General features: G+C 40.3%; 1 protein-coding gene across 1 annotated transcript in view; it reads left to right on the top strand.

The window, feature by feature from the left end:
- Positions 1 to 22,377, top strand: part of LOC124805646 (cardioacceleratory peptide receptor-like) — a 366,009-nt gene extending 343,632 nt beyond the window's left edge. The window contains exons 7-9 of the mRNA XM_047266212.1: positions 446 to 626; positions 21,529 to 21,653; positions 22,232 to 22,377. Coding sequence (XP_047122168.1) covers positions 446 to 626; positions 21,529 to 21,653; positions 22,232 to 22,377 — 452 coding nt within the window. The remainder of the gene's footprint in view (positions 1 to 445; positions 627 to 21,528; positions 21,654 to 22,231) is intronic.
- Positions 22,378 to 26,077: the final 3,700 nt, after the last annotated feature.

Raw genomic sequence — 26,077 nt, 5'->3', positions numbered from 1 at the left:
TTGATTTGTGGTAAGTTCCTATGGGACCAAACTGCTGAGACCATCGGTCTCTAGACCTACACACTACTTAATCTAACTTAAAGTAACTTGCCCTAAGGACAACACGCACACCCATGCCCGAGGGAGGACCCAGATTCAAACCTCCGAAGGGGGTTGGGGGAGAGGGGGGGGGGGGTGCGAGCCGCGAGAACCGTGGCAAGGCGCACAGACCGCACGGCAAAAATCGCAGAAATCTTGACTCACTTTAGTAATTACTGCAGTGACATCACATACCTTTTCTACCCGTCACGTATCATTTCGTCTCCTCTTCCTCTTCTGGATGCAGCGCACTTCGGTAGTATTTCAAGGTCTAATGGTGACACTTGGATGACGTAGGTGATCGTGCTACAGCAAAAAAACAGGGAGTGTTCCACCAGGCTGAGACTCTCGCGCCTCTGTGTTGCAGTGTTCGTGCTGTGCTGGAGCCCGTACTTCGTGTTCGACCTGCTGCAGGTGTTCGGCCACGTGCCGAGGACGCAGACGATGGTGGCGCTGGCGACGTTCATACAGAGTCTGGCGCCGCTCAACAGCGCAGCCAACCCGGTCATCTACTGCGTCTTCTCCACGCAGATATGCCGCACGCTCAGGTAAGCCCACCTCTTTAGGACGAGGATGCAGAATGAGAGCTCACCGCTTCCTTGGTTGAGGAGCAGAGCTGTTCCCTAGTAAAACAGATGTCGTCAGTTGGGTTCCCCTCTCGGAACACGGATGTTGAAAGTATCTAACCGAAATTGTATCCTTTTATTCTGTGAAAGTATCAGTGATAAGACTCGTCTAAATTAATTATTCAGCAAACCTGTATCTGACTGCGTCTGTAAACCTGTTTCTTGCACACCACCATTTTGCCAGAAATGCAACATGTATTTGACTCAGCAATGAAGTTTAAGAGAATAAAGCCGTTTGTGCAATGGCATTAACTTTTGGCCCTGATGTTTACTTGGTTCTTTAATTGGTGGGTAACTTTAGTTTACTACTCATTTTCATATTCCATACAAGCAAAGGATGTGGATTATGATTCAGGCTGTTAGAGTTAAACGCAATGTTGATCTCAATATATATATATATATATATATATATATATATATATATATATATATTGTTAAAATTTTAAGTCATACACAAAACCTACTATTTCAAACAATTTCGTAGCACGAATCACTCTTACAAAAAATTTTGCAAAACGCTTAGTGCGTCAAACCTTGGACATACAAATCCTAACTCTGAACATTATCTAACAAAAACCAATTTGAAATGATTATATATCTTCTCTCATTTACATGATAAAGTTTGGTCAGGGTCAGCGACCTACCTTAACGCTGTCACCACACGTCTGCTTCCTCCGCGCACCTAGCTGTGACTCCTCCTTTAAAGCTGCCTGCACACGTCTGCTTCCTCTGGGCACCTACCTGCGACTCACCGGTTTTTTACTACGTGCGCCCGCCTCTCGTAACCATCAAATATCCTCCTACTCAAAGATATTATACTCGTTCCACCTTGCGGTTGACAACTACCGACTATTTTCTGGAGCTACTCTGATCGGTCCTTAGCACATACCTCTCAATGTGGCTGTTCAGAATGTTGCTACTATGTATACCAGGCACACCCATTTAAAGAAAGAGGTACCGATGTCTTCTTCGTACTAATAAAACTAAAACTACATCCCAACAGGCGTTGAAGGACAAACCGTACTGACATCCTCAGCCCACAGGCGTCACTGGATGCGGATATGGAGGGGCATGTGATCAGCTCGCTGCTCTCCCGGTAGTTGTTAGGTTTCGTGACCGGAACCGTTACTTCCCCTCAGTTACTTCCTAAATTGGCTTCACATGTTCTGAGGGCAGGCCGGCCGGTATGGTCGAGTGGTTCTGGTGCTTCAGTCCGGAACCGCGCGACCGCTACGGTCGCAGCTTCGAATCCTGCCTCGGGCATGGGTGTGTGTGATGTCCTTAGGTTAGTTACATTTAAGTAGTTCTAAGTTCTAGCGGACTGATGACCTCAGATGTTAAGTCTCATAGTGCTCCGAGCCATTTGAACCATATGCTGAGTGCAGCACGCTCGGCAGAGCGCTTAACTTCCATGATCTGACGGGAACCGGTGTTACCGCTGCGGCAAGGCTGTTGGCGTCTATATACTAACAATAAAACTGTAATACCGTCGTCTCTGTAGGTTTGGCTGAAAACGCTAATCTTCAAAACCACTAGACGATTTTTTATGGTAACTTTATGGTAGCTCAGGGATACGCATAGACACTGTTTCACCAAAACCGGAACACGGAAAAACTACCTCGTAGTTTAGAGTTTTATCTAAATCCACCTGCTAAGCCTAGTAGCTCGCATGTTCGAATCACCACTGCTTAGAAAGCCAAGGAATCAATCGATTCTCCTGTTAGCTCTTTTAATTCAGTAACAGATGTACTTTCGGAAATTGACGCCAGTGTCAGTTTTAAGCGCCGCAATCTTATTTTTTCGAACACATACCAACAGCGTATTTGCTTGGCTATGATACAGGGAATTATTGATATCGGTCTCTGTATTAAAATATTAAAGACACTGATTTTCTTCTTTCAATAAGCTTTATTAATATTCTTTGCTAGAGAAACGATTTTATTAAGTCTGCTATGTGATTTGGGTGCTTAGATATTACATTTTCGTGGGCGAGCAATTCTAGACGCTTCAGTCTGGAACCGCGCGACCGATACGGTCGCAGGTTAGAATCCTTCCTCGGGCATGGATGGGTGTGATGTCCTTAGGTTAGTTAGGTTTAAGTAGTTCTACGTTCTAGGGGACTGATGACCTCATATGTTAAGTCCCATAGTGCTCAGAGCCATTTTTAATTACATTTTCATCTCGTATCGTTACGAATAAAAATGACCAAAATACGCTCCTCTTTCTGAATACATCAGAATGGCTAAAAGACTGAGGACTACGCAATCATAAGAATCCATTATAGCTCGTGAGCCAACCCTTTCTGTGGCTGATAAGGGCTCATTTGAAACTCCTTTCGAAAGTGAGGGGTGATTTATCTCAGATCGAGAGCGTCATGCACTATCTCGCCTCTAAAAAATCTTGTGTCATAGAAGTTTCAAGTTACGTCTCTCCAATGTAACATCGTGTAAGCAGAAGTTTCGACGTGAAGTGGCGCAGGCGAGCGGACTGTAAACATGTTATCATTTCAATTTAAACATGTACGCTTCCCGGTGATCGTCTGTTACGCCATGACCATAAACGAAGCCCAAGTCCAGACGCTGCATGTCGTAGATGTGGACATTAGTGTCAGCTTCTCTTCGCACCGTCAGCTGAGTTTGTTTCTTTCCCGTTCTAGTTTTGTTAATGTCCACAACGTTGTAGGCAAAAATAAATTTAACATGCACAAAATCTATGGCACAGGTACAAATGAGAATCGGGCAACGCGGAGTTTCTCCGCTAGTATAAACTAAATTCCAAAGCCGTTAGCTCAGTTGTGTTACAAGGACTTGTCATAATGTTTTATTCGTTACCTCGAAAATCCTAGGTTACTTAATTAATTTTTGATCATAAGGCTATCACGACAGCTTTTCTTAGTTGCTAGGTTGTATGGGTAATATAGTCAATGAAATTTGTATGGTCCATGGAAACTTTTTCGTTCCTGATGTTTCTTCCAAAATTGTTGGATTCATAGGTTCTGCTGGCTCCCCTGAGTCTTGCTGACTAACAGGTCGGACGTCGAACAGTGACGTATATAGCACGACAGGGGAACGTGACAGGTGATCTGCATAGATAGTCCTTGTCAAAGATAAGAATGATGTATCGAAATGCCGTCTGGTGTAGTCTTAAATGAGACGAATTCTAAGCTTCTTCACCCATGAAAATACGATTAATAGTTTTCGAGTAATTACAAACTTTCGAACTTCCGACGTTATCGAATTTTTAACATCAAACCGAATGTTGTACATTGTTACACCAAAGTGGGGAAATACAGCACGTCGAATAAGGATGAAATAACACCAAGACACCGATATGTTTGATGCATAGAGGACTTTCGTTAAGTCCTTCGTCGTTCATGTGTGTCAAGTACGTGATACCCGCACAATGGGTGCCCGACCCACTACCCGCTTGTGGCTAGGAAAGAGCTCAAACAGATCATTTCTAGCCTTTGCTATTTCCCTTTTGTTATCGGTGCTTAAGTAATTTTTCAATGAAAATGAGTATATTGACAATCTGCTCACGATGAAAAGTTACTGTTTAACAACTTTAAAATCTCAAATCTGTACTTTACAAATTCATTCAATTTTTGATGTGCATCTTTCTTTCGAGGCTTTGGCAGAAACAGGAGCACAACTTTAACCGTAGTTAGCTGATGAACCATCCTCAGACGCCAGTTCCATTACCTTCCAGCTGGTGTGTTGATCCAACCGCATATATTCAAGCTTGATTCGTATATTTTTCCTTTTTTTTTCATTAAACTTTTCTCCACTGTTCCGTTTTCCTAAGTAGACTCTGTTAGCTGCGTCAAGCTCAAATCCCCTACCAGCGTGGCGTGGCAATTCCGTGTAACAACACGAACTCCTGCATAATGCAGAAATTGTTGTCTGGATCAAACCAGTTAAATCCTGAAGTCTAAATATGGTGATAAATCCGAGGATAGTAAGTGGATTGAAACTCAGCTGAATTTATCTAGTTTATAACTGTGATATTAGCAGCCGAAATTATTGTAGTTCTACTTGAAAAAACAAAGATAATAATGACATGTCTATATCTAATGTAGGTATCAAAAGAGATGAAACATCAATCAACGGAGGTTTATTAATATTTAATTAGGGTTAAAATAGAACTATTACTCGAATATCTCAAACATAGAGTGAAATGTCTGAACAGCCTTTTGCAATCTTCATGTCCTTGAACCTTTTATCATTCTTGTGGAGCCGGCTGCGGTGGCCGTGCGGTTCTAGGCGCTTCAGTCTGGAAGCGCGAGACTGCTACGGTCGCAGGTTCGAATCCTGCCTCGGGCATGGATGTGTGTGATGTCCTTAGGTTAGTTAGGTTTAAGTAGTTCTAAGTTCTAGGGGACTGATGACCTCAGATGTTAAGTCCCATAGTGCTCGGAGCCATTTGAACATTCTTGTGGAGGCATTCATCCGCACTTTGTCGCCTTGACCAAAATTTAGTAATATTTTCCATCGTTCCATCCTCCTTCACGTCGAGTCACATAACTTATCCTGCATAACCCACAGCTACCATTCAGGTTGTTGTCTCTTGTTCTGGATGTTCAATTAACGCCAATATCGGCTCACACTTACCTCCTTAGACCTCACTTCTGATTACCTAGTGTAAAAATGAAGAAAATCATTTAGCACCGATTCAAATTTTGGAATCACGGGAATCCACTTGGTGCGCTAGGCATCAGTCATACAATCTAGGTCCCATCCTCCTCTTCATGATGGTCTGATGTGCACTTATCAACTAAGTATTGTCTCAAAATTAAATAAAAACACAATCAACATTGTACAATTTTACAATTAGTATTTGAGCAGGTTCAGGTGACCTCCACCCAGTGCTGCTAAATCAGTCCAAACTACATGAAGCTCAAGTAGGCTCCACTTGGTAGCATTGCAGTCACGGAACCCAAGATGGCGGCGAGAGAAAGTAAAAAATGCATGGTAGCAGCGTACTAAAATTCAAAAAATGCAAGATAGGAGAACTAGCCCAGTTGTGCTAATGAGAAATAAAGAAAAAAGTCAATGATGGTGGAACGAGCCAAGCTATGTTTTACAGCTACTCTGATCTCAGGCTCCAGGTTGGTGCCATGTTTTGAAAGTATCCGAAAAATCTAAAGTATTTATCAAAAATACCCAAGGATATTGACAGTATAGTGTAACTTCCAGTATTTTTACAGCTAAAATACCTATCAAAATGGACGTGATCCAACTTTAATTTTAAGGTGCACTGGACAGCCAGCAAATTTCGATATATCTACCACACTTCGTGTAACGCACAAAGGAGATCCAAATTAAATTTTTCCATACCTAAATTATGTGAATATGGTTCTATAATTGTACAAAATCATATTATCCAAAGGAATGTGCCAACTACTGAAACCGTGCAATTATTATGTAACTTACAAGTTAATACAAGCTTGACACCGAAAACGTGATGGTGGGACTCTTAAAATAATGCTGCAATACTCTTTCTGACTCTAAATTGTCTCTGTTATTGATCTGCAAAAGTAGAAAACTCATGTGTCACAACAACATGCTAAGCAGGGAATGCAGTGATTGTTGATACTTCTCCTTAGGTGTAAATGAGATTGTGTTACTGGTGGTACAAAAACAAACCAGTCCATAACCCATTTGAGGGGGGGGGGAAGTAGATAATGCATCATGATAAATATAACTGACGCTGTTGATTGGCTAATATAGCTTTTTTACTACTTTTGATCTTGCCTCCACTTGTCGTTACATTTTACTAACTCCTTTTTCCACCGACGTCACATTTTCTGGCAGTTTAACAGAACACACCGTACTAAAAAGGGTGCAATTTAATGAGCTGTTTTATGTATAATGTAACTTAAACCGCTTATTTTCGTAATGTGCAAAAATAACTTTGAAATTCACCAAATACGAGTTGTGAATACTGTTTGTTCAAAGAGAGTGGTGGTCAATCTTCCACAGAGAACTCTGATCGAAAGGAAGATTCGACCTTCAAACCAAAATAAAACTGCCTGCATTATTTGTCAAAATATGTGAGGAATTCTTCTATAACGACATAAAAATGTAAGTAGGTCACTTATCGTAACATACAAGCATACCTTCAAAACGCATGAAACATGTAAACACAGTGTGGTCAAAGCCAATTATGGACAAGGTTGCACACAAGTTTCTGACGGCCAACAATAATTTTATCTTTCCTCCAAAATAAAGTTGTCTGTATTACTTCGGAAATACCTAATAATTTAATCCATAATGGTGCAAAACAAATGTGCCTCTATTGTTTGTACTTAACTGTACTGTAACAGTAAAAATAAACATTGCGTTTACACTGACACTACTGTTCTAATTTAAAGATTAAGGTAGACTGAGTGAGGACTGACTAATGCTGTCACACTGTGCAGACTATATGGCACTTCGATGAAATAGTGTACTGAACAGTAGTTTTAAAATCTGTATTTAATACAAAGGCTGCTCCGCTTTCAGCTACCTAATTGGGATTACTTTCAGAGTCACCCAAACATTATAATGACTCCATGCTGGGGTAAATACCTTGTCTCGTGATAAAAAACATTTCTTGTCTTCTGCTGATAGTGCTCACTTACGCCATTGCACACTGGAAATTCATGTCACTTTGATGTAATAAAATACTGAACAGTAGATGGTGACTGCCATTATCAGTCATGGAGATTAACATTACACAGAAACCATGGTATACGCTATTGGAGTTATGTGGTGAATACTACCATTAACCCAATGATGATGACAATCATTACCCCAGATACATGTTTGGTTGTAGATAACCATCAAATTGAACTATAACGAATTGCTCCGTTATATGTTTGTTTACATATAATCATGAAACAAAATTTATAATAAATTGTCCCTTGCATCACCAGTTCCAGATAAGTGTCAAACTAAATTGTAACTATCTGCCCGATATATCTGCAGTTACAGACAAGCATCAGACGAAATTTTAATAAATTGCCCTATACGTCATAACTGTTGCAGGTAAACAGCAAACGAAGCGGCAACAAACTACCTCACACATCACAAATGTTACATGAGATTGTTACATATTGTCTCATATGACGCCTATGTCATCTAAAATTGCAACAAACTCTCCCAATACATTGTCATTGTTACACAAAATTGCAGCAGATTCTCCCATTTATCATCAAGGTTCCAAGAAGTTGTATCACATTCTCCACATGTTACTATTGTTACAGATAAGCATGAAACAGAATTGTAACTAAATGCCTCATATATTTCCATCAGTGGTAAGACATGTGTAGTTGGCAAGGTATTGGGCAATCTGTTACTATTTTAATTCATGATTATCTGTAACAGTCGTGGTGTACTGGACATTTTGTAACAATTTTATGTCAAATTGATGATGTGTGGCGGCAATTTGTTACAATTCTGTGCAATAATGGCGAGTTATTGGGCAGTGTGTAATAATTTTATTTGATAACTATTTGTAACTGGCGATGTAAGGGACAATTTATCACAACACCTGTATCTGTAATGTATGTGGCAGTTTGTTACAATTTCGTTTAATCCTTATCATTAACTGAATATAAGATGGGACAATTTGTTGAAATGTTGTTTGATGCTTATCTGTAACTAAACCATGTATGTGGGTTAATAGTAGCTGCCCTAGCAGTCACGTCAGCTGACCCTCATTACCACAGTAGTATGCACAATGTATTTGGTATAATGGTAGTTCTCATAACTGGGGTGCTGGCAGTCAGCATGTCAGCTGACTCTCATTATGCCAGTAGTATACACCATGCAAACAGGATAATGGAAGACAGCATCTACAATTCATCGAAGTGTTATGTAGTCTCCACTGTGCGACAACATAATTTACCATTGTTAGCTGAAAAAGAGAAACGTTTTGTAATGCAGGATAAAGAATTTAATTAGCATGGAGTTGCTAAAATGTTTTCGCTGACTTTGAAAAATATTTGAAAGCGACTGGCTGAAAGTATAGGAACTGCACAAAATCACGGAATCATTGTAATGCTTGTGTGACTGAAAAGTAGTTGAAAATGGGTAGCTGGAAGTACAACAACCATCATTTCTTACCTATATGAATGGGTATTAAATTCATGTGTTAAGACTTCTTTTGAGTACGCTATTTCATCAAAGTATGCACTGTGTGGCAGCATAAGAAAGTCCTCACCAAGTGCACCTCAACCTGCAAATTAAATCATTAGTGCTACGTGTGTCTGAACTGCTATAGAACTAACCTTTACATGTATTGTTAGATAATACAGACAATTCTTTATCTCTTTAAAGTGTGCTGCAGAGATCAAACTATTCTTGTCGACAAATGCACTTTAAAATCTAAGTGAGATCAGTATTGCCATGTGTGCTTTGTAATGCTACAGAGCAAATCTTTACACTATATGATTTTTTTTTCAAATGTAGTAGAGTCAGCAAACTTTGCTCATTGCCTAGTACAGGTTACCCTGTAAGTCAGATCAGTAGTGCCAGTATACAAACTATCTGTTTCTTTTTTATTGTTATAAAACAATCAAGTTACAAAAGTAGTGACACGTTATTGGTAGTGTTATAGAAGAAATCAATATGTATCTCTTTAAGTAATACAGTGTTATTTACATGCATGTATCGAATTTTGGTTGAATATTAGAGATCTTGTCTTTCACTATTCTACTGAGCATTGTTAACATAATGAACGTATTTGGTATTTGGTACATTTCGAAATTATATTTGCATATCACGGAAGTTCGCTGTTTAAATCATGCAAGACTTCAAACATCTCATCAAAATGCTCCTTTTTTTAGTATATTTTGTTGTGCCAAAGCGTTGAAAGATCTGATGCTGGTAGATAAACATGCTAGTAGTGGAACATAGTCACAGATCTGCCCAAGATCAAAAGTAATATAAAACAATGTCAGCCAGTGAAAAACATTCATTATATTTTTCTTGGTAGAGTACCTCCTTCCCTGCTAGAAGTTGTGCTTGGTCAGTTTCGTAACACAGCGTCATTTAGGCATAAGTGAAAGTGCCAAGCATTATTAATTGCCTCCTTAGCATGTTACCTTACCCATATGCATTTTGTAATGTTATGGAACAGTAATACAGACGATTTAGATGTATAAATAGCATTATAGCATTTAATTTGAGAGTCCACAGACATATTTAGGCACCAACTGTATATTACTGTGTAAGTTTGACAATAATTGCACTCTTACTGTAGCTGCCACATTATTTTAGGTAACATGTATCTTCATTGTGCCTTGCACTGGTGTAGCACAAAAATCGAAGATTTCTCAGTGTCCAGTCCAGTTTCACCTATAAGCTAGATCAGCAATACCGCATGTGATCTGATGGAGACTATAGGTGTGGAAATACTGTAAGTTATACCAGTATTGTCAATATTGTTACTTTACTTATGAACATTTTAGATACTGACTTACGCGTGAGTGTGCTTATGTATTTTTGACAGTTAATACAAGCATTTTAGGCGTGTAAATAATGTATGTTGCACTTGTTATGTATTTTGGCAACACACTGTATATGTGAGAATAATGTTGTGTGTATATGTTGCTAACAGAGCTTACATATTTTGATAGATGACAGAGATGTTTCAGATGAGGAAATTCTGTACGTTACATCAGTATCGTCCATTTAATTACTTTCGGTTATGATACCAGTTTACACATCTCAGGATTTTCAGATGCTTTTTAACATGGCACCAAGTAGGACTGTTGGGTCAGAGGGTTGCAAACCATAACTGTGCTTGTTTCACCAGCTTCGATTGTTTTTAATTTTCCAAATAGCACAACTGGGGTTGTTCCACAATCTTGCATTTTTAATAACCCATTTTACTGCCATCTTGGATTTCACCATCTTGGACTATCGTGCCAAAGCAAAACACCTGCATCTAGGCAACCCGTAAGTGTGACATATACTGTAACAAGAATGATCTCTATAATACTAAAGTCTCTATCGTGATCTACTTTTTGATATAGTTTCCATCTATAGCACAGCAATTGCTGTGCCACATGGCCAGCTTCGAAATCCATCATCACAGAAATCAGACACCTGTTTTTTTATTTACTTTTTTCACATTTTTTTTTACATTTTCTGACTTTTGACACCGTCATCGTAGTGCTAACAGGCAACATGCCCCTTAGAATGCATTAACAAATGACAGTCATTAGGTTCTAGGTCAGGCTCTAACAGAGAGAGATCACATTCTCTCCAACCATACAAGGTGATGAGATCTTGAATGTGATGAGCCACATGGGGACGGTCACTGTCATGCTGCAAAATGATCTTTCTGTTTAGCGCGACATGCCTTTTGCTTTGGACTGCACCCTGCAGTTTCTATAAATTCATGTAACAAGTGTGCAATGACGGTGTTACTCTGAGGCCGGACTGTCGACTATCAGAACACCCCAACTATCCCTAAACCCAGTGTACCTGATTTTTTTCGATTGATATTGTTTGCTGGAGCTTCACTTTCTTGGGGGATTCTCAACTCCTCCATTTCAAGGAATTTTGTTTTGATTCTTGTTTAACAGGACAACGTAGTGTAAAGCTGTGTCCCCTTCAAAAAATCAAAAAATGTTTAATGTGTGTGAATTCCTAAGGGACCAAACTACGGAGGTCATTGGTCCCTAGACTTACACACTATTTAATCTAACTTATGCCAAGAACAACACACATGCCCATACCCGAGGGAGGACTCGAACCTCCGGCGGGAGGGGCCTCGCAATCCGTGACATGGGGCCTCTAACCGCGCGGCCACTCCGAGAGACGTGTTCCCTTCGACACAGTACCTCTAGAGGAAAGTCATTTTAGTTTTGTGCAACTCATTCAACTTTCTGTAACTCAGTATCCCCACAACTTGCGATAATGTAGCGATCCTTTCGCAGACTCACACAGAACACCTCTTGAAACGTGAGCAAAGGCGCGAGCTAATGATGATATCGTGTGATTTCTATCTTTTCGATTGTAACGACTCCCTGCAGTGTCATTAATGTCGGACGGTCTCCCTCTTTGTTGATCATCATGCACATTTGACCGGCCACATTTAAATGCTCTACACCATTTTCAAAGCATTCAAGCGCTCATTGCATTTTCTCCATTCGCTTTTCTAATCTGGGGAGGGATTTCAGCAGCTTCCACGTCTCTTCATATAAGAAACGAACAACAGCGCCTATTTCCCAATTGGTGGCATTTCCAGTCGACCGAACCATTTTAAATAGGTGTAGATAAACGTTCACGCAAACTAACGTAATGGAGTTTGTGGATAGACGACAGATGAAGTTACTCTGGAAGCACGCATAATATGGAAAACACCATGTTACAAAATGGTAAACTAAAAACTCGTCTCACAATAAAAAAAATTATTACGGAACATACATTATCTTCAAACCAAATGTTATCAAAATATCAAGAATCATATTAGGACTATTTTCAGATACCAATACGATGTTTCCCTATTTTCATTACATAATCTTCTCGGATGGATCATATAATAGGTGGAGTATTACAGGTTTTCTTAATGAGGAATTCCATTTTTAAAGGCAGAGGAGAGAGCGGATGGGTGAAATGAGTTCACTGTAGGCCTCTACAAGGGGGAAGAACTGTTTGCTGACATGACTGAAGAGATCGGAGTCGATAATAAAGATATCGGGATTTCAGTATTGGAGTCCGAGATCAATAGAGCTTTGTAAAACTTGAGATTAAGCAAGCCCGAAGATATCGACAACATTCCTTCTGAATTTCAAAGATCATTGGAGGGAATGGCTACCAAACGACTTTTCAAATTGATTTGTAGAATCTACGAGGCTGGGGATATTCTATGAGACTACTGGGAAAATATCCTCCGCGTCGTTTCGAAGACAAAAAGAGAAGATGTTGAAATTATCTGACAGATAGATGTTGTTATCTGATAGTCGAGGTGTAGTTTCGCTCAAATTCACTAACAGCCAGAGGATGCGGTTTGTAACCAGCATCCTTAAAGTTTCTCTATAAGCAGAAGCGAGATGGAGGTGCTTCAATATACCAAGAGGACTGCAGTTGCTTCGAAGTTACTTCACGATAAAAACATTAATTCAAGAAAGTAACAGTGTTGTAGATTGTTGTAGATTACATGAGGTGTAGCATTCACTCATTGAAACCATGTGTACCGTTGCTAGTCTTCAGATATTGTCTTTACAAATTGTTGTATGATCTCTGTGTAATATTCGCTGTTCATTTTACCATGAATGAACGATATGAAGAATCGGCTGTGTGAAATTGTATACGAAACACTCACTATTGTGCCCTACCTCCTTGGCTGAATTCAAAACCTATTATGATTTGAGGACGCACGTTGGAATACCTTTTTGTCTGAGTCTTACAAGAGAAATTTAACCCCTAAGTGTGGACCACTTATTTCAGTTTGTGCAATGAAGTAACAACAATTAGTGTCTAACAGCCTATCAGCTTCGATGTCATCAGAGGCCGAGCATTAGACCATTTGAAGTAGGGCGTGTCATGGAGTCTTCTAGTGTAGATCCCTGCAGTAAATCCGCGAAATATTCAAGTTAAAGTGGCTGGGAATTATTTCATACGCTTTTCCCGGAGAATGAGAGCTATGTCTTAACCACTTCGCCATCTTGCACATTTTGTGCAATCACTATCTTGCGATAAGGTTATCGGCTATCCTTTATTGCTTTTCTTTTCTGTCTCTGAGAGCAATTTCACGCTGTGCTTCTACAAAACTGACTTCTATTTGCGTAATCGATTTGACATTTTGTATTTCCGTATCGGTTTTATTACGTGTGAGGCACACAAATACTCTTCACCGAAAGGGATATTCGATGTAAGAGACTTTAATTTAAATCAACTTCGATTCGGTGAGTTTAATTGTTTGCGCTGCCTACTGCCGATTTGGATTTACAGACCGTTGGCAGCCACCAAACTTTGCTTAACGGCCGATCGACTTCACCCGATCCGCAGAACGTGAATGAAGCAATTCCAATCAGGCTTTTGAAACTTGCAACGGCTTCAGTTAAATAAATTTCCAAATACTTCCTTTCATCTGAATCGAGCACTGCCACTTGCAAGCACTCGTCAATAATAGGCTACCTCGTTATTTTTCCGACCGTTTTACACTCTTCCTGTTGGATAAGGAACCTTAAATTTTTTTTGTTATAGTAATTTAATATTCTAACAGCATATTATGTTTCTGTCATCAGAGGATTGATTATATTTTCAATTTAATAACATGAGGGACCAAGTTACCAATATAACTTTGGGCGTCAACAATGCAATACTTGCATGCTGAAAGGTTTTATCATAAATGTTAAACAAGACGTTATAGAATTGGAGAACTTATGTGCTTTCCTCCATCATACTTGTGAAATTATTTACAACGCCTGTTGCACAGGGAACCTATGATGTAGGGAGAATTCTTAAGCAGTTCATTAGCAGGGATGAGAATGCTCGGTAACTGACAGAAAAATCTTGAGACCGATGGGGGATCGAATCCCAAACTTTTTTCCCTACAGTCCGATACACATGCACTGAACCATCTATTCCTTTTTTTTTTGTTTTGATTTCATTAAATGTAGTTAGTTGAGAGCACTGTAGGTGCATAGGGCAACAACGATTAAACTACAAACGTGACCGCGAATGGCAGCTGCAAGAAATGGGAAGTCGTGTATAAAATACAATGTTTATGTTTATTTGAGTCAATGTATAGATGAGTATTTATATTTTTTAACAATTAACAAATTTACTTATATGAATCATTTCCTTCTACAAAATTTGCGATTACACAATGTTTATGAACAATCCTAGAAAATTGAAATAGCTTCCTAAATGACTGACTGAATTGCTCACATTACGTCAACCTCTGAGATGCTTTATCTAGGTGCACTATTACTAACCAGCTTTGTAACCTGTATTCGTAACATGCCTCCTTAATTTACTTGCATTTCCTGGCGCAAAATCTCATAAGGCGAGATCAGCTGATTGTGTAAAAGCGGCGAACATGTCACAAAATTAGGTGTTTTCTCATTTGTCTAAATGTGTTCGTCCGTTGTAAGAGTAGAAGTCTTGACCAGAAAGTCCAGAGCAGAAATTTTGAAAAAATTTCTCATTCGGCGGTTGTCTGGGTACGGTTTCGGAAGGTCGCTTCTCCCTTCTGTGGGAGCCAAAAAACTAAGATTCTTTCAGTTATGCAGACATGGACATAAAACTAATACAAAGAATTAAATACACCACAGTGTTAGCTGCAACGAGACCTGTATTCTGTAGGAATATTTGTTGTTGTTGTTGTTGTGGTCTTCAGTCCTGAGACTGGTTTGATGCAGCTCTCCATGCTACTCTATCCTGTGCAAGCTTCTTCATCTCCCAGTACCTACTGCAACCTACATCCTTCTCAATCTGTTTAGTGTATTCATCTCTCGGTCTCCCTCTACGATTTTTACCCTCCACGCTGCCCTCCAATGCTAAATTGGTGATCCCTTGATGCCTCAGAACATGTAATACCAATCGATCCCTTCTTCTAGTCAAGTTGTGCCACAAACTTCTCTTCTCCCCAATCCTACTCAATACCTCCTCATTAGTTACGTGATCTACCCACCTTATCTTCAGCATTCTTCTGTAGCACCACATTTCGAAAGCTTCTATTCTCTTCTTGTCCAAACTACTTATCGTCCATGTTTCACTTCCATACATGGCTACACTCCATAGAAATATTTTCAGAAACAACTTCCTGACACTTAAATCTATACTCGATGTTAACAAATTTCTCTTGTTCAGAAACGATTTCCTTGCCATTGCCAGTCTACATTTTATATCCTCTCTACTTCGACCACCATCAGTTATTTTACTCCCCAAATAGCAAAACTCCTTTACTACTTTCAGTGTCTCATTTCCTAATCTAATTCCCTCAGCATCACCCGATTTAATTTGACTACATTCTATTATCCTCGTTTTGCTTTTGTTGATGTTCATCTTATATCCTCCTTTCAAGACACTGTCCATTCCGTTCAACTGCTCTTCCAAGTCCTTTGCTGTCTCTGACAGAATTACAATGTCATCGGCGAACCTCAAAGTTTTTACTTCTTCTCCATGAATTTTAATACCTACTCCGAATTTTTCTTTTGTTTCCTTTACTGCTTGCTCAATATACAGATTGAATAACATCGGGGAGAGGCTACAACCCTGTCTCACTCCTTTCCCAACCACTGCTTCCCTTTCATGCCCCTCGACTCTTATAACTGCCATCTGATTTCTGTACAAATTGTAAATAGCCTTTCGCTCCCTGTATTTTATACCTGCCACATTCAGAATTTGAAAGAGAGTGTTCCAGTTAACATTGTCAAATGCTAGAAACGTAGGTTTGCCTTTTCTTAATCTTTCTTCTAAGATAAGTCGTAAGGTTAGTATTGCCTCACGTGTTCCAACATTTCTATGGAATCCAAACTGATCTTCCCCGAGGTCCGCTTCTACCAGTTTTTCCATTCGTCTGTAAAGAATTCGCGTTAGTATTTTGCAGCTGTGACTTATTAAACTGATAGTTCGGTAATTTTCACATCTGTCAACACCTGCTTTCTTTGGTATTGGAATTATTATATTCTTCTTGAAGTCTGTGGGTATTTCGCCTGTCTCATACATCTTGCTCACCAGATGGTAGAGTTTTGTCATGACTGGCTCTCCCAAGGCCATCAGTAGTTCTAATGGAATGTTGTCTACTCCCGGGGCCTTGTTTCGACTCAGGTCTTTCAGTGCTCTGTCAAACTCTTCACGCAGTATCTTATCTCCCATTTCATCTTCATCTACATCCTCTTCCATTTCCATAATACTGTCCTCAAGTACATTGCCCTTGTATAAACCCTCTATATACTCCTTCCACCTTTCTGCCTTCCCTTCTTTGCTTAGAACTGGGTTGCCATCTGAGCTCTTGATATTCATACAAGTGGTTCTCTTCTCTCCAAAGGTCTCTTTAATTTTCCTGTAGGCAGTATCTATCTTACCCCTAGTGAGACAAGCCTCTACATCCTTACATTTGTCCTCTAGCCATCCCTGCTTAGCCATTTTGCACTTTCTGTCGATCTCATTTTTGAGACGTTTGTATTCCCTTTTGCCTGCTTCATTTACTGCATTTTTATATTTTCTCCTTTCATCAATTAAATTCAATATTTCTTCTGTTACCCAAGGATTTCTATTAGCCCTCGTCTTTTTACCTACTTGATCCTCTGCTGCCTTCACTACTTCATCCCTCAGAGCTACCCATTCTTCTTCTACTGTATTTCTTTCCCCCATTCCTGTCAATTGTTCCCTTATGCTCTCCCTGAAACTCTCTACAACCTCTGGTTCTTTCAGTTTATCCAGGTCCCATCTCCTTAAATTCCCGCCTTTTTGCAGTTTCTTCAGTTTCAATCTGCAGTTCATAACCAATAGATTGTGGTCAGAATCCACATCTGCCCCTGGAAATGTCCTACAATTTAAAATCTGGTTCCTAAATCTCTGTCTTACCATTATATAATCTATCTGATACCTATTAGTATCTCCAGGATTCTTCCAGGTATACAACCTTCTTTTATGATTCTTGAACCAAGTGTTAGCTATGATTAAGTTATGCTCTGTGCAAAATTCTACAAGGCGGCTTCCTCTTTCATTTCTTCCCCCCAATCCATATTCACCTACTATGTTTCGTTCTCTCCCTTTTCCTACTGACGAATTCCAGTCACCCATGACTATTAAATTTTCGTCTCCCTTCACTACCTGAATAATTTCTTTTATCTCGTCATACATTTCATCAATTTCTTCATCATCTGCAGAGCTAGTTGGCATATAAACTTGTACTACTGTAGTAGGCATGGGCTTTGTGTCTATCTTGGCCACAATAATGCGTTCACTATGCTGTTTGTAGTAGCTAACCCGCACTCCTATTTTTTTATTCATTATTAAACCTACTCCTGCATTACCCCTATTTGATTTTGTATTTATAACCCTGTAACCACCTGACCAAAAGTCTTGCTCCTCCTGCCACCGAACTTCACTAATTCCCACTATATCTAACTTTAACCTATCCATTTCCCTTTTTAAATTTTCTAACCTACCTGCCCGATTAAGGGATCTGACATTCCACGCTCCGATCCGTAGAATGCCAGTTTTCTTTCTCCTGATAACGACGTCCTCTTGAGTAGTCCCCGCCCGGAGATCCGAATGGGGGACTATTTTACCTCCGGAATATTTTACCCAAGAGGACGCCATCATCATTTAATCATACAGTAAAGCTGCATGTCCTCGGGAAAAATTACGGCAGTAGTTTCCCCTTGCTTTCAGCCGTTCGCAGTACCAGCACAGCAAGGCCGTTTTGGTTAATGTTACAAGGCCAGATCAATCAACCAGACTGTTGCCCCTGCAACTACTGAAAAGGCTGCTGCCCCTCTTCAGGAACCACATGTTTGTCTGGCCTCTCAACAGATACCCCTCCGTTGTGGTTGCACCTACAGTACGGCCATCTGTATCGCTGAGGCACGCAAGCCTCCCCACCAACGGCAAGGTCCATGGTTCATGGGGCCTCCTTCTTTGCTATTTGACTTCGCTCATATGCATCTTAGCATGTAGTAAGGCGGCGTGTGGTGAAGCGGGCTTGAGTTGGAGTGTAACACGTACTGTTGATTTATTCCTTCTTAGGGTACAAAATTCTGATAAACGCTGGTCTGCTAGTACCTCTAATAAAGACACCACAGGGAATTCAATAATCAATAAGGTAACTTAACAATTTGCCAAGCACAGCACACCTCCTTACTTATTATGTCTAGAACTTTGCTACCACCGTTTTTTCTCGGGGTTCGAGGCTTTATTGTGAAAAACTTACAAACAATTCACTATTAAAAGTATTCTTCATCGTGGTGCAGTGGTCTGAGTAGCGTGACAGTGAACTCACGTTAATGTTTAGGTCACCAAATTGGTCTGACCTGACTCAGAACACATCTGACACACTATCTGGGGGCAGCTCCGCGTCCGCAAACCATCTGCTCGTAATTTACGGCAAATGTATGCATAATTTGTCCGAAGAAATTTGGAACCGCAAACTTGCTGATACCAATAAAGGACTAGTTGAATCCAAGTCACGCATATTCGCAGCTGTATTACATTCCAAAAGTGGACCAACAGTATTTTGAGCAGGTGGTTATAACATTGTGGCTAATCAGTGTAGTTTACAAGCGACTGGTATAAGCTCAAAAACATACTGCTTGTCTGCCATTAATTTCGTTAACGATCTACGGTCACATGATATCCGTTCACCATCTCTGCAGCACCTAAAGCGCTGCAAAGCGACTCATGTTGTTTGAGCGACTGACTAGTATTTTGTCTTGATTGCTTACATCAGAAAATTAAATAGGTTGAAAATATGTAAAATGGCCACAACCATTAATAGATGCGATTATCATTCAAAAACAGTCTTTTCTCATTGTTTTCTTTGTTTATAGATTTCCAGTAGCTTTTCGCAAATCCACAAATTGATCACAAACTATATTTTTTTTAAATTTGGACGGAACAACGTCTGTCAAGTCGGCTAGTAAATAAATAAATAAAACACAACTCTATCTGTTTTCGGGTTGTAGTGACATGGAAATTTTTAAAAGACATCGTATTCGCAATTGACTGTACTATTTATTACTACTTTCTGACTCCTATATTTACGTTTGGATCATTTTCAAGTAATTAAAAATTCACTTTACAAGTATTTAGAATAAGTATAAATCGATTTTGATGAGATTTAATTCCTTTAGATACTGATGGCGTATGTGACGAATGGTGGTATCAGGTTACATCCTTTTTAATCATTTTATGTGTTGACAACAAATGTGTCTTCAGCGATTTTAACCACTTGAAAATCATCTAAGGTCGTAATTACTGTCTTGAAAATGTAAAAAAAAAAATTATATGGCAATGTTGTCTTAGAGAATCGTCTGGAGTCCTTCAGCTGCTCGGTATATTTTTTCTATTTAATGGCACTTCAGTGGATTGAAAGTCTTTATGATGATGACGAAATGAGATGTTTAAGACAGCGAAAACACTTATTTAGTGTTCAAAGCAAATCTACAATCTACCTGGGACTCGAACCCACCACCTGGCAATCAAGAGGTAGTAGTACTAAGGACTGGATGACAAAGGCACCGAGCACGAAAACTGACAACCGCCGGGAAAGCGATTGAGGATCACTCGGTAGTCGGTCGATATCACTGAGACCTGTTTGGACAGAGTTACACTACTGGCCATTAAAATTGCTACACCAAGAAGAAATGCAGATGATAAACGGGTATTCATTGCACAAATATATCATAATAGAACTGACATGTGATTACATTTTCACGCAATTTGGGTGCAGAGATCCCGAGAAATTAGCACCCAGAACAACCACCTTTGGCCCTTATAACGGCCTTGATACATCTGGGCATTGAGTCAAACAGAGCTTGAATGGCGTGTGCAGGTACAGTTGCCCAGGCAGCTTCACCACGATACCACAGTTCATCAAAAGTAGTGACTGGCGAATTGTGACGAGCCAGTTGCTCGGCCACCATTGACCAGACGTTTTCAGTTGGTGAGAGATCTGGAGAATGTGCTGGCCAGGGCAGCAGTCGACATTTTCTGTATCCAGAAAGGCCCGTACAAGACCTGCAACATGTGGTCGTGCATTATCCTGCCGAAATGTAGGGTTTCGCAGGGATCGAATGATGCTGTAACCAGATCCTGGATTCATCCGAAAAAAATTACGTTTTGCCATTCGTGCACCCAGGTTCGTCGTTGAGTACACCTTCGCAGGCGCTCCTGTCTGTGATGCAGCGTCAAGGGTAACCACAGTCATCGTCTTCTAGCTGAAAGTCCATGCTGCTGCAAACGTCGTCTAACTGTTTGTGCAGATGCTTGTCGTCTTGCAAACGTCCCCATCTGTTGACTCAGTAGTCGAGACGTGGCTGCACGATCCGTTACAGCCATGCAGATAAGATGTCTGTCATCTCGACTGCTAGTGATACGAGGCCATTGGGATCCACCTCGGCGTTCCGTATTACCCTCCTGAACCCACCGATTCCATATACTGCTTACAGTCATTGGATTTCGGCCACTGCTGCAAACGTCGTCTAACTGTTTGTGCAGATGCTTGTCGTCTTGCAAACGTCCCCATCTGTTGACTCAGTAGTCGAGACGTGGCTGCACGATCCGTTACAGCCATGCAGATAAGATGTCTGTCATCTCGACTGCTAGTGATACGAGGCCATTGGGATCCACCTCGGCGTTCCGTATTACCCTCCTGAACCCACCGATTCCATATACTGCTTACAGTCATTGGATTTCGGCCAACGCGAGCAGCAATGCCGCGATACGATAACCCACAATCGCGATTGGCTACAATCTGAACTTTATCAAAGTCGGACACGTGATGGTACGCATTTCTCCTCCTTACACGAGGCATCACAACAACATTTCACCAGGCAACGCCGGTCAACTGTTGTTTGTGTAAGAGAAGTCGGTTGGAATCTTTCCTCATGTCAGCACGTTGTAGGTGTCGCCACCGGCGCCAACCTTGTGTGAATGCTCGGAAAAGCTAATCATTTGAATATCACAGCATAATTTTCTTACGGTTAAATTTCGCGCCTGTAGCACGTCATCTTCGTCGTGTAGCAATTTTAGTGGTCAGTAGTGTCGTTACGTGATGAAGACAGTACAGCTGATAACGAATATGATGCAATTTAATCTGTAAAACAATTTTACTGCCCATCGCTGACCCGTCACCTGGTGCTCTGTGCCCGCAGGAAGCTGCCGCCGCTGCGCTGGCTGTCGGTGTGCTTCCCACGGCAGGCCGGCCGCGAAGGACGGCGCATCCGCTACGACACCACCTCCACCGTCACCGAGACGCTCACGCAGCCGTCGTCGCGACGCCGCACCTCCGCCTCCGTCGTCTTCCGGCCGCACGACGCCACCGTCTCCGTCAGGCTGCTGCCTGCCACTGGCCGCCGCTTCTCCAACTACGGCAACAGCGCCGCGAGTGCTACCAGTGTTGCCACGTCGGCCGTCTGACGCAGCTCGCAGCGGTTCCCCGCAGTGCACCGCTTCGCAACCACCACCACCGTTGTCTTCCGGCCATTCGACGCCGCTTCCGTGGCCAACACCATTCCCAGGATGCGTCGGCTTTCCACTTTCGGCAACAGTGCTCGAAGTGACGACGGTGTTACGACATCAGCCGTTTAACGACTGTTACCATCGATTTGGTTAGCTCTGTGTTCTGGCCATTTGTCTTTCGTGTAATCCACTGTAACCTTTGTATGTTACTTGTGTGTGTCATCTCCAGTCACTAGCCACCAGCCATGCCAACAGCCGCCAACAAGAAAGTGTCTTTTGTAATGGTGCTGTTGACAATGGTGACAGCGACTTCAGCAGGTCCAGGACGTCCTTGTGTAGAGTTATATCCAACTTGTAAATAATTACCAAGTTTCTGTGTGCCTCCACTTTTTTAAGTGCATTACATCATCAGCACCACTGGAGTCCTACAAGCAACTCCTCCATATTTTGGGAGCTACGCAGTGACTGCTAGAGACATTGGTCGAAAAATTGTATCAGTGAAACATACCTCCACTGACTCAACATCATTCCTCCAACCTTGATGCTGTATTATCTCACTGCTAATTTCTATGCAGTGGCAGATACATGTGTCCATTCTGACTTGAGCAATGCTCTTCGTTATAGCGAGACCGTTTGAAATGATCACCAAATTTACATGGGCCACCTTAGTTCCTGTTCACATGTTGTACCTGCTGTAGCTTAGACCCAGTACGTTGTGATGCTGTTGCAGTCTTGATGGGAAGTGGACGCTGATATAAGAAACTTGGTCACTAACTTGCGCCAAAAGATCCAGGAACTTAAGTCAATCAACTGATGAAGTGTCAAGTGAAGACTGAGTGTTTACCAGTGCAAAAACTCTTCTGAGAATATTTGTGAAATATTACAGATGTGCATTTATCTGTGACATGCCCACCGGTATGGCCGAAATGTGGGCCAAAACATCTCAGATGTATCAGCTCATTCAGGCTGTTGATTCATCGTGACCAAGATGTCATTTGAAGTCTGTAATATATAAACTAGTCCAAATCGTATGGTGCACACACCCAGGCAGCACACGCTATCACTGGAAATTTTCCCACCGTTGTAAATCGCAAATTTTTGTCTATTTGTGAAACATACACTTGCTGCAAGAAACTTTATTCCTTGTGGTTCGGCTTGCAGTTAACAAATCTGCAGACGTGAGAACGCTTCTTATATATAAACTTGGAATATATTCATCGTCTATTTCTTAAGTACTCACCAGTTAATAACAGTGAAATTTATAACTTCTGCTTCGATATTTGTTGAAAACTTTGCTGTACAACTCAATTACAGTTAGTGAAATCTAACGTGAATGACACTGTACTAAAGGGAAAAAGTTTGCAGGAGCTACGTATGGGAAAATAACAGAAAACAAGAAAGTAGGCGGAACACCTTCACTAGCTTGTATAGTCTAAGGAAACTGAGAATGCAATGTGTAGGAAAGTTACAGAACTGAGTTTTAATCTTTGTGTAAGATCTTGATAGGTGAAGAACGATGATGAGGTACTTGACAATCTGTAATTTGACAAAAATAAAACTCTCATGTGTTGGTTGTCACATGCTTTGGTTCCTGTGATAATGTAGCGTTAGTTTTCAGTTCGCATAAATTTTATCCGTGATTATGCTTCCAAAGACAGCACTTCACATATCAGGTAATCGAATGTCGCTTGAACATTGCTTTTATAACATCTGTGTGACTGAAATCAAGACGTGATAAGTTGGAGATATCGTCTTACACTTTGTTGAAAACATCCTTCCTTCTCTAACTAAACTCACTCCTGTACATCCGTCAAGTGTCCTTTGTAGAGGTCGGTCGTAATGGCTCACGTTAGTATACACATTAGCTCATTGAGCTAGTACTAATATCCCGCTTTTGATATTCATTGCTGGTGGACTATTGTTTATGACCTAGGACTGTAGAATCGTATCCTATCCTTCGATATTGTTCAAAAAATTACATATTCAACGAACACTCCATTACGGACGTGTTGACAGTGGTGTCAAATGAAATACTTTTGTCCCACTGTACGATGTTTACACGGCACGTGAGCTGAAACTCTCACTGGATGATAAATATTGAGTTGAAAATTAGCACATCTTCTGAAAAAATATAACAAAAAATTAGCGATTTGGTATCTCAATATATTCTATTGTCAAGAACTCTGTGATTTCATTAAATAAAATACATAGTTTCTAAAAATTTAGTTTTTAATTAAGAAAAATTTAAGACCGTGTTGCAGAGGAAAGAAGAAGGGACTCTGTCTACAGTGGATATCAAATGCTGATGTCAATCTTGCTACACATAAAGAGGAAATAAAAAATTAGTATGAACCATCAGAAAATATGTGCCATTTCGTTTGCTGAACTTTTCAAGAACTTTCTTTCTAGTAATGGTATCTTGTTTTATATTGTTGTTAAACTGTATTTTGGATCCTCATTTTCTGCAAAGTATATCAGAGCCAGCTTGCTCCCTCCGCGGATCGAAAGATTTATTTCTGTATAACGACAGAACTTTATAACGTGTAATTAACACTAAGTGAGGTGTCATCGCAGATATTCCATTTTTCTTTAGCTTTTTATTCTACATAGCACAGTGCATATTTGTATTTTGTGTGTGTACCCGTAGCAGCACGTAGACTGCATGATATAGAAGCGACAGAACACGTACATGTACCGCACTTCTTTCACACGTTGAGCAATTGAAATTTATGCCGAAATAGTTGCGTATTGAACTCAGGTATTGGGTTTCCGCATATAATTGAGTAAAAATCGATAAGCTTTATTTACGGTACGAATCTCTGTACGTACCTCTGTCATACATTTTTCCTTCAAACCTACTACCATTTGAGCAATGGATAAAGTTTTGAAGCAAATACGCACGTTTCGTTTTTGGCTGCCGATTATACTACAGAATACAACACGTTGAACAAAATAACAATCCAAGCAATGCGGTGCATCTTTTTAACTTTGTAGATACTGAAAATCACACTCCTAATTCCACTTCACCTTATTTGTGCTGATGGAATTTTCACACCTCTACCCAAACCATCTGTAGCAACCTCTGCTTACGTAAAGTGTTCCAATAGTCTTAACACTTTTGCGTCTCTAACTACCACTTTACGGATTAAACATTAAATTACATACGTTTTGTCTCCTTTTTGTAACTATAAAACAGAACTAATGTAAAAGCTGTAAACGTGGCCTATCGTACAGTAATATGAGGATGGACCCAATCGCTCACTCACCCATACTGTAGTATCCGTATTTCTGGTCAGTAAAGCACTTCGATATTAAATGTTTTCAGTACGTAATTTGACGTAGTGTTAGACTGTCACATGTCTAGTACTCTCTCCACGCATCCTATTGAAATTTACTTCCTGCCCTCTGTAATTCTGCACACCGAGTAAATCAACATGCGGGTTCCTGAATCACGCTGATTACACATGGGGTAACAAAACTCCTACAGTTCGTCGCTGTAACGTGACGCTGTAACTTTTGAATTTCGATAACAGACTTTTACCAGAAACATATTTACATATGTCTGGCGTTATTCACTGAAATCAGGTTTCTTGTACAAACATCAGTCCTGTACTAACTGCTTTCTCTCACTGTTTAAAAGAAACATCGTGACACATGTAGATAATGGTAACTGAAAGGAAAAACGCGACGTCATTCATATGCATTTCAATTAAGTTTTACAGATAAAAGATGCATGATATTTGCAGAGATTTTTATGCTAAAGTAAAGCTTTCTTATGCCAAACCAAATAACTGAAGGTGAATTGAAAAACATTTTCAAACAGCAGCACAGAAACAAAATTTCTTCAACAATGTTCTGATTCCTCCTTGCACAAATTTGACAGTATCTCCAAATAAGCACAATATTTTAATTGGATGCGTTCTTTTCGTGGTCCACCGTACTCACAAAAGATTATTATAAAATAATTCAAATTTATGGACGAATTAAAACTTTCTCACTATAGAAATGACGACTTGAACTGCCTGAGTAATGGTTTCACTCTATGTGAATTATTTTGTTTTGTGGTGTCTCTAGCTGTACAATAGCGTGATACTGAACTGTTTGTATTTATTTTAAAGTGTTGTGTTACACTTTCTATATAATGAGTTAGGTAATTGAAAACCAATTCATATTTGAAAGCGTTTGTTTCAGTATTCTGGAACATATTGCAGCCGCCAAATTAGTTGAAGATAGCCACTGGAT

Source organism: Schistocerca piceifrons, chromosome 7, assembly GCF_021461385.2.
Source record: "Schistocerca piceifrons isolate TAMUIC-IGC-003096 chromosome 7, iqSchPice1.1, whole genome shotgun sequence".
NCBI classification, from domain to species: domain Eukaryota; kingdom Metazoa; phylum Arthropoda; class Insecta; order Orthoptera; family Acrididae; genus Schistocerca; species Schistocerca piceifrons.
Note: the sequence above shows the minus strand (reverse complement) of the source record. Positions and strands in the feature narration are given on the sequence as shown.